Source organism: Aptenodytes forsteri, unplaced genomic scaffold, assembly GCF_000699145.1.
Source record: "Aptenodytes forsteri isolate BGI_AS27 unplaced genomic scaffold, ASM69914v1 Scaffold82, whole genome shotgun sequence".
Lineage (NCBI taxonomy): Eukaryota > Metazoa > Chordata > Aves > Sphenisciformes > Spheniscidae > Aptenodytes > Aptenodytes forsteri.
Window position 1 is genome coordinate 12,170,204 of NW_008795490.1, and position 12,936 is coordinate 12,183,139.

The 12,936-nt window shown below is 39.3% G+C and overlaps 1 protein-coding gene across 1 annotated transcript in view; it reads right to left on the reverse strand.

Annotated features, from left to right (window-relative positions):
• Positions 1-11,362, reverse strand: part of ENPP3 (ectonucleotide pyrophosphatase/phosphodiesterase 3) — a 40,934-nt gene extending 29,572 nt beyond the window's left edge. Inside the window, 6 exon segments of the mRNA XM_019472631.1 lie at positions 1,134-1,231; positions 3,013-3,073; positions 4,509-4,634; positions 5,662-5,780; positions 7,779-7,861; positions 11,292-11,362. Of these exon segments, the coding sequence (XP_019328176.1) occupies positions 1,134-1,231; positions 3,013-3,073; positions 4,509-4,634; positions 5,662-5,780; positions 7,779-7,861; positions 11,292-11,357 (553 nt within the window). The 5' untranslated portion in view covers positions 11,358-11,362.
• Between the last annotated feature and the right edge of the window lie 1,574 nt (positions 11,363-12,936).

Sequence of the window (12,936 nt, forward strand, 5' to 3'; positions counted from 1 at the left end):
TTTGAAAGGATTTCTTGGAAACATACACGTAGCATGGTTTTCATGCCTTTTTTTAATTTGGCATTTCCTTTCCACCTGTTTAAAAAGACTGGAACTGAACACTGACTTCTGCATGCATGATTTCTTCACTGATTCAAGTTCTTTCCAATGTCAGAAGGACATCAAAGAATAAAATATTTGCACAAGAAGTCAGATTTGCACACTGCTTCAAGTTCAGGCTTCTGGATACCCTCATTATCCACAAACAAGATATTGTTAACTATTCAGTAAAATGTAGTACTTTGTAACATCCATGTGAAATTTTCAAATGAGCACAACAGAAACAGAATATGATCTATTCAGAACGGGTATGAACACTGTCAATTTAGACTATTACTGCTGAGAAGAAGTGAATAAACATGCAGATATTTTGTCCAGGTACAAAGAATCTTGCTAGCTGAGCTCTAAAATATTCAGGAAATGTTAATGAAGTGTGCACTAATGGGTCTCACTTTTTAAAGACCTTTACAGCACAAGCTAAAGATCTTCAGCTTACTCTTTTTCCCAATATTCAGAAATACTGGGAAACAGTTACTTGAACCTTACTGCAATCATATCAATATATTAAATTATACCAATATGTAAATTACATTGCATTTAAGTCTAATATAGTAATATTCACTGATATACTTTTAAATATGCAGCTTCTCTTTAATAGCTTAAAATATTTGACTTGAAAAAGTGCATCTTTGAGGAAAATTACCCAATAACCCAACGCATTTTCTTTTCATATTATAGTTTAATGACAATCTCCTTATCAGCTAGAATTTTTCACTGGAGTACAGAGAATGCAGGAAATCCTTCTCTGGAACTTTTTTAAACTGTGTTTGAATGTATATTTCAAACTATTTATTTAATAAAAAGCCGCTGACCAGTATTAGAGGCCTTGTTAAAAAAAGTCATGTTTGCTGTGCACTCAAATACAAGAATTAATGCAGAACATATAATAATGAAAATATACAACTGACGAGGGAGACCTGATTTGTGATTTTCTTATTGCTGAGCAACACATATGCATGACAGCAGCAAAAGGGACTGGTGAGGTTGCATGTAGACTTTTAAAGAAAATAGTCAAAGCAATCTTGGTAACTTACTGATTTTTTTAATATTTGGCAGCAAAGAACTCCAAGTTTGCAAGTATTCTGCTCTAAACCCATCCATTGAAAAAAGGATAAGTGGTGGCAGATCAAACCTACAAGAAAATATGAGTTTGTCATCGTAAAGGAGTTTGGAGAGTTGGTGACTTGTGAAGATCTTTAACAACAATATAAATTCTACTTTTAAAAGCAGGGTTCAGAATTTCCGTGTACTTCCCAGAATTAATATCACAGTGTGAGATAAACAAATAGTTCAATTTTGAGAGCAAATACACAATCCTCCTGAAAAAAAAACACTGGAGGAATAAAATAAAAGCTACTCGGTATATATAGAACCTAGGAAAAGAAATTGGGTTTTGTTAATCTTTTAATTACAAATACAAATAAATACAAATTCTGCAGACCAGCAGCCAAATACAAGCCCAGAGTATAGAACAACCGAAGTACCTCTGTACCTAGTAATGGGTTGAATTCTGTCTCTTGTCTCTTAATGCACCTTATAAAAATCTTTCAGGGCAGCTGCACACGGACTGTAAAAGCACAGCAGTCACCCAGCAAGCAGTTAGGGTCAATCGGCCTCAGTGCTGGGACATGTAATCTCTTTGCAATCCCAGGTTTGTGCTAACCCCTTACCTTACCACATTTCCTTTGTGAAGACATCACTAAGCAGTCCATGTTCTTTGTGATTTGTATCTTTCAAGTTTCCTAGCTCCCATGGAGCTGGAGAACACTTTTTTGCCTCAAGGCCCCTGACAAACTGAACTCAAAGCTACAAAAGGAATGCAGCATCCGCTAATGTGCTTAGGGTAAGACTTTACGTAAAGAAACAAGGATAAAAGCCTCAGCTCCAAGTTCATACAGTAGGTATGATAAAATAGGCACAAACTGCAGCTGATCGCTAGAACAGTGTTCAAATTCTTGTTATAAAAATTCTAACTAGGAGGTGCTAGCTGTGAAAATAAACATCAAAGTTATTAAACATGCTTTCTTGTAACCAACCTAAAAGGACTTCTAAAGAAAGATGCATTAGCAGTTATAAAGTGCTGGTGCTATAGCACCTTTTTTCATAACATCAAGTGACAAAATCAGGAAGATCAAGTCATCTCGTTCTGCAAATTCAGTCTTTTTGTTAACCATCGTTATATATTCTACAGTCTCCTTAGAAACATATAAAGGTATAAAAATTGTAAACATACAATTAATTAAAAATGCAGTTTGAAGCAAGCTTCACTACACATAGTACCTAAAAAAACCCCAATTATTTGTAATTTATAGGAATGGTTCACTACATAAACCTGGAAAATACCGGGGGAGAAAATGATTAATAAAATGCAGTTACTGATAACTGACTCCAAACCATTTTTTGAAGTAATATTTTGAGTGATAACTATTATTCCTTTTTAACACACCTTTCTTCCCGCAGATAATTCAAGTAAAAAAAACCCTGTTACTTAGATAAAGAATTGCAACCACAGACTCTAACAGTTATTACAGCTTACATAAGGTGATTTTTCCGAATTATCAGAGATACAACATGGTAACGTAAAATGGACTATGAACAATTTGTGATACATGAACCTTGAGATAACTCTAGCAATTTTTCCAGGTCTTTGCAAACTGACTTTCAATCTGGATTTGAACTCCTGTACACTGGTCTAAACCGTAAATGATAAATGAATGTGCAACAAAATGACAAAGGTTTTAGAAACAAAAAACATTACTAGCCACAAACCGCTTCTCTAGAATATTCCTCAGGGCAGGAACCTTATTCTCAGTAAATATGAAAGCCTCATGAAGACCTGCTTCAGGCCACTGGAATATTTCTGATCATCACAATGATCTTATCTGCTAAGAAGACATAATTATTTTATCCTACCCAGCTGGACACTGAGGAGTTTCAAGTGACACACATGGTTCTTCCACCCAAGGTATTTCACCTAAAAGGACAAAACAAAATACTGAGTCAGCATTAAAAAAACCCACACAAACACCAAAGACGTTTCCTGGCTGATCTTTTTAGAGCTCTTCCTGGCACTTTTTCTGCTTCAGTACAGAATTATAGAAATGTAGGGCTAAAGATACCTTTAGAAATCATTTAGTGCAACCTATTAGGCCCTCAAACCCTGAAAGGGCTGATGCTTACAATTGTAAGTTGAAAACAAAATACATATATTACACAGACAAGGAAACAAACAAAATGGAGAAGAAATCACTATGAAAGCTTAGCCTAAGTTTTATCTGGTTTTAAATGGAAAGCATTTAAACTGTATCCTCTCCACACTGGATTACTGCCTTCTTTTTTTTGCAGATACCACTTACACATTTAGAGATGATTGCCAGGGCTCCCTTTAGCCTTTTCTTTTTTTTTTTCTGTAAGAGCCCAAACTCCTTCAGTCTTTCCTTGTTGACCATGGCTTCCAAATTTCAAGTAATTCTTTCTGTTCTCCTTTGAATATTCTCCACCTGCTTCACAGCTATACTCATTTATGATAATGTTTGCCCATCTCTTTGGAAGAAATAAGGGAGGTCAATAAAAGAAGAAAGAAGGAAAGCATCCAAGAAAGGAAAAAATATAAAGAAAAGAGAAGAAGCAGTGGCTGGTGAAGTTCTCGGCTCACCACAGAAAGCTTCTCTCCCAGTAAGCAGCCAAAGGCAGGGATGTACAGTGACCTTAACTAGGTCAGCTCAATCAATTTAGCACCTAGTCAAACTCCGGACTGCTTTTAGCTTTAATTTGCATTTAGGTGACAAATATAATTTTGCAGGAGTTGCCTTAAATCTCTGCCACCTCACAATATAAAGGAATCCTGATAACAGATAGCATGTTTTATGTCACCAGTATACTCCTCAGGTATCACTCCTGTAATTTGATTTTACCATTGCTATCCTTCATGTGTTTAGCCAGAGTCTGTATGAAACAATCAGCCATGAACAAAAATACTCAGAAATAAGTAAAACATAAGAATCCCAATCTGAAAATTAATTTCTAATAAAAAGAATGGGAAATTTTAAATTAGGGATGATTACTACAATATGTACTTTGGATTGCAGGAAGTTTGAAGCAGGAACCATGTCTCCACCTATTTTTGAAAAAAAAAAGAAACAACCTAAAAAATCCACATTGGGTATACTGCTGCAATATTCAAAATATTCTGTCTGTCTTATGAACGACACACATTCATATTGTTCTCCAGAAACCATTTTTTTCCCAGTCAAAAATACTAAAAGCTTCACCTCAAAACATCTTCATTTTCCAAAACGTCACTGTAAGACTCTAATCTTGAGAAACAAATGCATCTATACGTTTATGTTTGCCCATCTATTTATTTCACAGGACGATTTATATATAAATCTTTTTGACTTTTGATTTACCTTTGCAAACACTGTTGTAGTTTACACAGCAGTCTTTTTCCTGCAAGCAGTCATCAGAACAAGAACAGTAACTTCCAGGTATCCGTGTCTCACCACAACGGAAATTAGTGCACCTCCAAGATCGGGCTGAAAATTGGAAGAAAAAGATTATGATGCAGTTCACAGAACCTTATGTAAACTCCTTTGTGTGGAAATGCCCCAAACAGGTGAAGAAAAAAAAAAAAAGAGTTTTTGTTAAACTATAATTTACGTGTCCTGCTTGAGTGGCTTTAGAAGTTTTATCTGAAAGGAAAACTCAAGATTTTGTTTAACACATAAAGCCTATTTCTGCGGCCATTGAATGGTAACACAGAGTCATAGAATAATTTATTTTACAAAGGTGTCCCCAAAGTCACCCTGTTCAATGCCTTCCACCCTTCTAGGAAGATCTAAAAAAAAATAATTGAACCCATATTTCTCCTACAGAAGAAAAAGAGAAGGAAACAGATCTTTTTCCTGCTCTTGTACACGATTCCCTGCAGACAGCAAAAAAAGAGATTTAAAGGCTGAAGCGGGCAGAAAAAGCGAGAAGGATGAAGAAACATCTGAGGAGCTGCCAGGAGAGCAGAGAGAGTAACTGGAGAGGAGTCTGGCCTCGATGCAGAGCCAGGCTGGTCCCCTGGAAGACGAGTGCACTCCTCCGACCCCAGACCCCCACCGAGCGCTGCATGAGGCTGAGAGTGCACCTGGCCAGGAAACACACGTTCCCTTTCAAAAGCGCAAGAGGAGCCAGCACAGCGGCATCGTTTCAGGGCCCCGATCAAAGATGATAACCTATGATTTCCGCTCACGCTCATCCACAGCTTTATGTGGGCCAGGAAATATGCACTGCAAATGCTTTGGTTATCCATGGGGGAAAAAATACAGGGATCTGACTTGAGAAAGATGCAGGAAGATTTCGTGTCCTGCCAGGTCACCAAGTTACAGCCCTCTAGTCATCTGAGTGCCGCAGCAACTCGATACCGCCACGTCCTTCCCTCCCTGAGGGAATGCGACATAACTTCCGTATATCTGTGTAAATACAAGAATTTATGCTTTTCCTATTACTATTACATGAAAAAGCAAAGCCAAAATAAAATGGAAACCAGTGAGCATTGCCTGCAAGGGAACATACTTGGCTCCACGCAGGTGTCCTCGTAGTCCCAGCAGCAGTCCCGACGCTCCTTGCAGCTGCTGTCGCACTGGCAGCCCGGCACCTCTTTCCTGTGCGGCTCATTGCACTTGTGTCTGCAGCTGACTGTAAGGAGAAGGCAACGAGTCTGAGTGCTCAGATAACCCTGTCCCAGACAGGTCAGTTAAATGGATCACGGACACGGGCTGCGGGGAGAAATGTGCTGAATAATTTCCCAAATCCATTTCCCGAGTCATTTTCCAACGCAGTCGCTAGCACAAGGGTCAGCAAGGTGAAACGAAAGCCGTAGGAAGTCCTCTGGACGTTGAAGGTCCTGGTGGCTGTTTGGGCCGTGCTTGCCCCAGAGCCTGTGGCAGGGCTGTTTCTGCAGCAGGTCTCCCCAGGACCAGTGGCACAGGAGGCAAGGCCCAGGTGTCCCACCCTCCTAGCATGAGGAAGGGGAAACTGGCATCTCCCCTGCTCATTTCTGGGTCCGGGATGCAAGAGGAAGAGTGACCCCCACTTTGGACATTCCCTTATGTACCTGCCAGGGAGCTGCGTGGGATGGGGTCTCCCTCAGGGCCGGGCAACCCAGAGCCATGGGTTGCACACAATTTTTCTGTGCTTTTTTGGCTGAAGTTTAGAGTATTTAATCTAATTTTTCCTCTATCCATTGGCTTTTGAACAACTCAAAATTGTTCAGATGGTCTACCTGATTTAAAATGATATAGAATCTAGCATGGTGAGTCTAAGAAAAAATATAAACCTTTTCCTCCGTTTGTAATGGAACTGTTCATACCCCTCATAATTTGCAACCCACACTTCTAATTTCTTTACAATATTTACATAACTATGTGAGGTCAGGAATTTAGTATTTCATTAACTTTTATTTGGAATAGTCATTACAATTACAGGAGCTACAAGGAAATTTACCTTGAGTAAATAAACAGAATCAATTGTACTACCACCAAATGCAAACTCTGTGCCAATTTTTAAAAGTACAGAATGACAGGTCCTCCTGACTCCTTTCCAGGCCCCTTCTCCCAAGACCACAAGCCCCCAGCACCTGTCTCCACCACCACTCCCTTTGCTCCTGAACAGCAACACTCTTCCCCACTGCCCTCATAGCAAATGCAACTGCACAAAGGTGCGTGCCGCTCAGGGCTGAGGCTTGCCTTCCCACTCCGCAGTGTGGAGTTGTAATAGAACATAGGCATCGTCAAAAAGCAATTACAGTTCCCTCTCATCCCATTTGCTAGGCCCATAGTATTGAAATATCTCAGAAGGAGCTAAGATTTGATGAATAAGTAGGTAAACAAGTTCAATATGTGTTGATTAGGAATGAGAAAGAGACTGTGCTTCCTTGAACTCCTCCAGTATGAGATTACTATTGTTTTGATTCTAAAGGAAGTGTTTTGTTTAGTTCACCATGTGGTATGTTTGTTCTCATCCGGCTTGACCCCCTGACATCAAAATGCTACTTTGTTTTTCTAACTAAAAAATAACATTCCACCAAATCAAAGCATTATCCCCTTTTCACCATAGCTTTACAGAAATGGAAGTTTTCAGAGAAAATTCATAATCCGTTTTAGCATTAGCCACCTGAACTACGCCAAAGGTACGCAAAGCGTGAGTCACGAAGATGGTCCAATGATATCTCTTCTATAAAACATATTGATTAAACAATTGCAAGGTATTATATGTAATAAGATAACTCCTATCTCAAATTTCCTAAAAGTATTATTATAATAAAATTTCCAAACCTGTTGTGAACTAGGTTTAACACTTCTGGAAAGAGAAGCAAGGCACTCAGTGGTTTAGGATAGGTTTTTCAAGTATAGATCGTGAGTGTACAGTTTTTACACAATCCAACTTGAAAAATGCAAGAACTTTATTTTCACAAGTGGTAAGTTTCCACAGAACATTTACATTACACTATAAAAGAGCCTCTGCTGAAACTCTTCACCAGATCTAGCTTCAGTGGTCTTGAAAAATAAGAACTTTATTTTCACAAGTGGTAAGTTTCCACAGAACATTTACATTACACTATAAAAGAGCCTCTGCTGAAACTCTTCACCAGATCTAGCTTCAGTGGTAATTATGCTGAAAGTATCATAAACATACCTTGCTCCTGGTCTCCACGGTTCAGTCCTAGTCCTAAACCTAGTCCCAGGGATACAACCACCAAAGCACACAGGAGGACCTGTCACACAGGCACAGGAAAATGAAAGTTCACAATTGTGATAAACTGTTATGTTTATTAGAAATTAACTGTGTGATTATTATTTCTATGAACGTATGATTTCTTATGAATGAATCATTTCTCTGAACTTGTTCATCAAAAAATTTGAGGCATTCTGAGGCTGAAGATAGGAAAGGCACAAGAATGATAATCTTGTGAACTGCAAGCCAACGCCTTAATACCGCACTTTTAACCTACAACCACTCGCATGTTGTAATCGGGGAAGTCTTTGCTGGGGAAAAGACAGTAAGCAAGATATTTACCTGTTTTGCAAATTCTTAATCTGTGTAAAGAGATTTACACAGATTTGCTTTTATTTAGCCTCTATATTTTCCTGAAATGCTCACAGGGATTTCTTAAGAGACTCAGCTGGATTGAGGCTGCAAGTGTCAAATTTTCATCCACATGCCAGTTTCTCATAATAAGTTACCCCGTTAGTGAGGTTAGAGGAAATTGGAAAAAGACAAACAGCCCAAGGAAATCCCATAACAGAAAGCAGCATAACGTTTGGGAGATTGGGGAAGAGCTGAGGAAGCCTTTATCAGCTTAACAGACACTCAAGATGAATGGCGATGTATGCTGGCTGAAAGGCGCACTGAAAAGTGACAACCCTCTCAGAGTATTTCATAATGTATGCACTTTCCTCTTCACTAAGGCAATGATGGGAAAGAAAATGCATATCACAGAAAATCACCATAAACCAGTCCAGTTTACTTCCCATTTTTGCCTCAGAGCCTTCTTTTGTCTCCTGCCATTTCCAGGAACCACCAGGCACTAGCAAATACTAAGATTCAAAATAAAGTAGAAATAAGAGACGCTTACTCTCATGCTCAGTATTACTGTAATGGAGCCTCTTAACTGAGACTACAGCAATTGTAAGGAGCTGAGAAAAACTGTATGTGTGGGTAGGATATAACCAAGTGCCCATACGCCGTCCTGTTACTTTTCGCCCATCCCTGCTCACAAAAACACCCTACGCTCTTTGTTACTGCCTGTCCTGCCTTGCAGTGCTGGGCAGAAGTGTGGCAGCAGGGAGGGCTGTGCAGTCCTCAGGTGTGGGTGTACAATTTGGCCATGGAGCAGCTCCACGCTGGGACAGTCTAAGTGCACATTATTCCTTCCCATAGACCAGGAAGATCCAGGCACGCAAGCCAGAAAGTCAGGAGTGTGGCACACTCCAACTAGCCCTCTAACAGGGACAATCAGGAGACCTAACTGTGGGTCGGGTGTGGCACATACCTCTTCCTCTGGATAGATACAGTCGGAGGGACTCCTTCCAGACCCCACACTTTCTCCTCCTGCTGCTATGCTCCCCACAACTGTGCTCAAGAATTTCCTGTTTCCCCCTTGCTGCCCACCCTCTCCAGCCTCACGTCACTGATTTTTTTCCCAAGCAACACCAAACACCAGCAACACCAAAGTTACTTCCTTCACACTTTCTCTCTCCCACCTTTACTTTCTTCCTGCTGCTCACTCCCTGTTTTTTGTACAGGAGAAATACACCAAAAGTAGGAATGGAAATGGAATTGGTAAGAGAACTGGGTAAGAGAGACAGATGGAATAAGCGTTTGGAAAGATTGCCCAAAGTGGCAGAAATGCTGAAATCTCTTGAAGAGAGACCCCAGGAGTGAAGGCAGCAGTTTAATCCTACATCCAGTCAGCAAGGACTGAGAATCAGGAGGCACATTTGGGCTAGAACAGCGGCCACTCTTTTTAGGCAGGGAGGATAACACTGCCAGGGTAACCTAACAGGTCTTGTTTCCATGAGTACAGATCAGCCCAATCACCAGGGCATGCACGCTTCACCTTAAAGTTCACCATGGTTTTACCCTCCATTTTTATTAAATCTCACATTTGTAATTGAAATAAATAGATGATACTAAATTGAAAGTACAGCTATTACAGCATCAAACATTCCCACTGCTGCAAGCAATGAGAGCGCTGAAGTAAAAACCAAAAACTCATAGCAGGTATGCAGATGCTGCATTTATTATAGCATTTACACAAAGACCCTTGATTTTGGGACATTCACCCTTAAGGTGAAATAACATTGGTAGCACCTATTCAAATCCTCAGACTTTCCACAGCTAACTTCTATGTCTAAATTCAGGACTACGGCTACTTACTTATAAAAAAGTTGTTCCTAATGCATATGCTCTGTTCTCTGAAGGACTTATTAGAGGGTGTGACTACTATTTGTGAGTACACAATTCGCTGCCTAAGCTTTCAGGAAAAAGTTGCCAAGGAAGTACTTCATGCATATAGTTTATCAAAAACGTAGATAAATGGTGTAGAATATTAACAGCTTACAGGTCCAATATTTAGATTTTGTTTTTTCATCTAGACAGGCATTTGAAAACTAGTGCATTTGGAAGAATGAATATGGTTTAGGCTACTTAAATTTCTCACTTTACTCTTCCAAGTACCTCTTGAAAGCATAATTTACTTGCCTTCATAGTCAGGTATTTTACTGAAGACAAGGAAAAAATGTCTGTCATTTTACCTTCTCTTTTTTTTTTTTCCATTTCCAGTATTTCCCTCATATTTTATGCAATCCTTGCACAATGCAGCATTAAATAGGAAGTTGTACTATGTGGAATTGTTCTGATGACATAGAGCTGAAGAGTATCATAACTTGACTCTCTTTTTCATAGGGCTGTTTTCAAAATTAAGTTTTGTGTCTTTCCAAAATCAGTACCTGTCATTTTCTCTAAATTCCAATTTACAGATGCAAGAGCTTGTGCAAACATATACACGTACATATATATATATTTAATGTTTGTTTCTTTTGTGGTCACGAACAGAAGCTTAAAACTGTGTATTGGCTACAACGAAAGATTTAAAAAACTTAACAAAAACCCTACACATTATTATTATTTACAAGGCAGCTGCATGACTCTTAAAGCCCTGGATAGTTGACAGGATATTTGAAATGTGGGACTGACAATACTGGGCGTAATAGTTCATTAGTCTTTTCCCATGCCTTGCTTCCTGAGTGTTTTCCGCCAAGGCCTTTGCCTACATGTTCTGTTTTGTTAATGACAAATCCAAAGATAAAAAAGTAAGCAAAAAGGAACTGCGGCTCCTTTGGCCACAAACACATATGTTTTAAACAAATGTATAAAATACATTTTGCCATGCAAAAGAACCGTCAGGTTATCACAGTAAAACAAAAAGTGCAGTTAACTGTCAGAAAAAAACAAGTTCACTTGATAAGTACCAGAATAACTTTAGAAATCTGCCAGTGAAGTTAGTGCATTCATGCTGTAAAACTTTAAGCACCAATTACCAAGCTACCCTGAATGATTACATTAATACAATGAAACCTATAAAAATTCTGCAAATTTGAGAATTGTTAAACCAGCAGCCCAGAAGAACAGCACCTACTTACAGCACAGATGGCTTTGTATTTCAGGAGGGTTTTTTTCTTCACATACTCTGTAGGTTTTAAAGACATCTCATCCAAATATCTGCTTTGATGACTGACGAAATCATCCTGAAGCTCCATTTTGCCGAGATCTGCCTCTCAGCTGCGCGTATGCTGCATTCCTCAGCCTCCCCAGCTGGGTTAGTTGTGACTAAGATGCTACCGCTGCTTCCAGTGTGTATGTACTTTGTTCATAGGTTTTTTATGAGATCCTAGCTTTTGCATCAGTGGTAGGTTTGCAGGAAGCCAAAGTAAGCAGGAAAACAACTCAGAAAGGTCAAAGGCTGAAAAGCATTATCTGTGTACAGAGAACCTGTCTGTCACATTTCAAGATAAGGACGGCATTAGGTAAAATCCTAACTGGAGATTAGGAGTAATACAGTGGTAAGGAATAAAATGCAAAAATGACACAAATTCAAGGACTCAACTATTTGGTTAAAAGCTTGTCATGCAGAGTATTTGTTATCTTCAAAGAAAGTGTTAAATATGTTAAACAAAACCAATATGAAAGTACACAGTTTCTTAACTCCTGCTCTGTGTCACGCCTATGTTTTCAGGTCCCTTCCCTTATTTAGCACCAGAGGATTCCTCCCATTTAGTTTCAATCCATCTTTGTCACGTAATTCTTTCAGCTTGTTACATGTTTTTTCAGTAGTGATAGATGTACTTATTAAAAACAAATGGTATACAGCCAAATCAAATTCAATAAAAAATAAAAAGGTTTTGTTTAAGTACAGTTTGAAATCTATTTGTTTTTCAATTTGGTGGTTAATGGAAGGGTTGTTCATTATGAAAATGTACCTTCAGAGCCTACTAGGGCTATGCAAGTGTTACTATTCAAATGTTGATCTGATTCGAAAGTTGAGCACCGCATGAGCTGTAATTTATAATAAATAAATTTATAATATTTATAATTATAAAACATAGTACTATACAAGCTGGTATGAAGAAAATTAACTCCACCCCAGCCCAAACCAGTACAATCTCTACCCCTTACTCTATACCATTTGTGTCATGCTCAGGTCCCACATTGTCCAATACATCCCCATTAACCACCCCCTTACCCCCTGCCCATCCTATAGACATATATGATTCTCTTAGTCTATGCACCACCCCTGCAAAATGTCCACAAAATGTCCATTGAGTTCTCTTCTTCCACGACCTGGGTTCCATCTGTTATGGTGGTTGCTTAGGACAGGAGAGGCAGTGTGTTGTGTGGAGCTATTGGCTGCCAAAACCTGTTCAGGTGTTTTCTGCTATAGTACTTCTTATAACACGTAACTCAAACAATGGGTTACAGCAATTTATATTTAAATTGCTGTTACAGCAATTTACAGCAAGTTATATCCATTACAATCTCCATGCCTAGTCCCTTTGAACCAGGCTATAAGGTTTAATATTGCAATGAACTCCTCCCCTTGCCTATGCTCTGGTATGAACTTATCCACAGGCTGCAGTCCCTTCCCTTGGCTGGAAAGTTGCCTGGCGAAAAAGGACCTGGGGGCGCTGGGCGACAGCCGGCTGAACATGAGCCGGCAGTGTGCCCAGGCGGCCAAGAAGGCCAATGGCATCCTGGCCTGTATCAGAAATAGTGTGGCCAGCAGGAGTA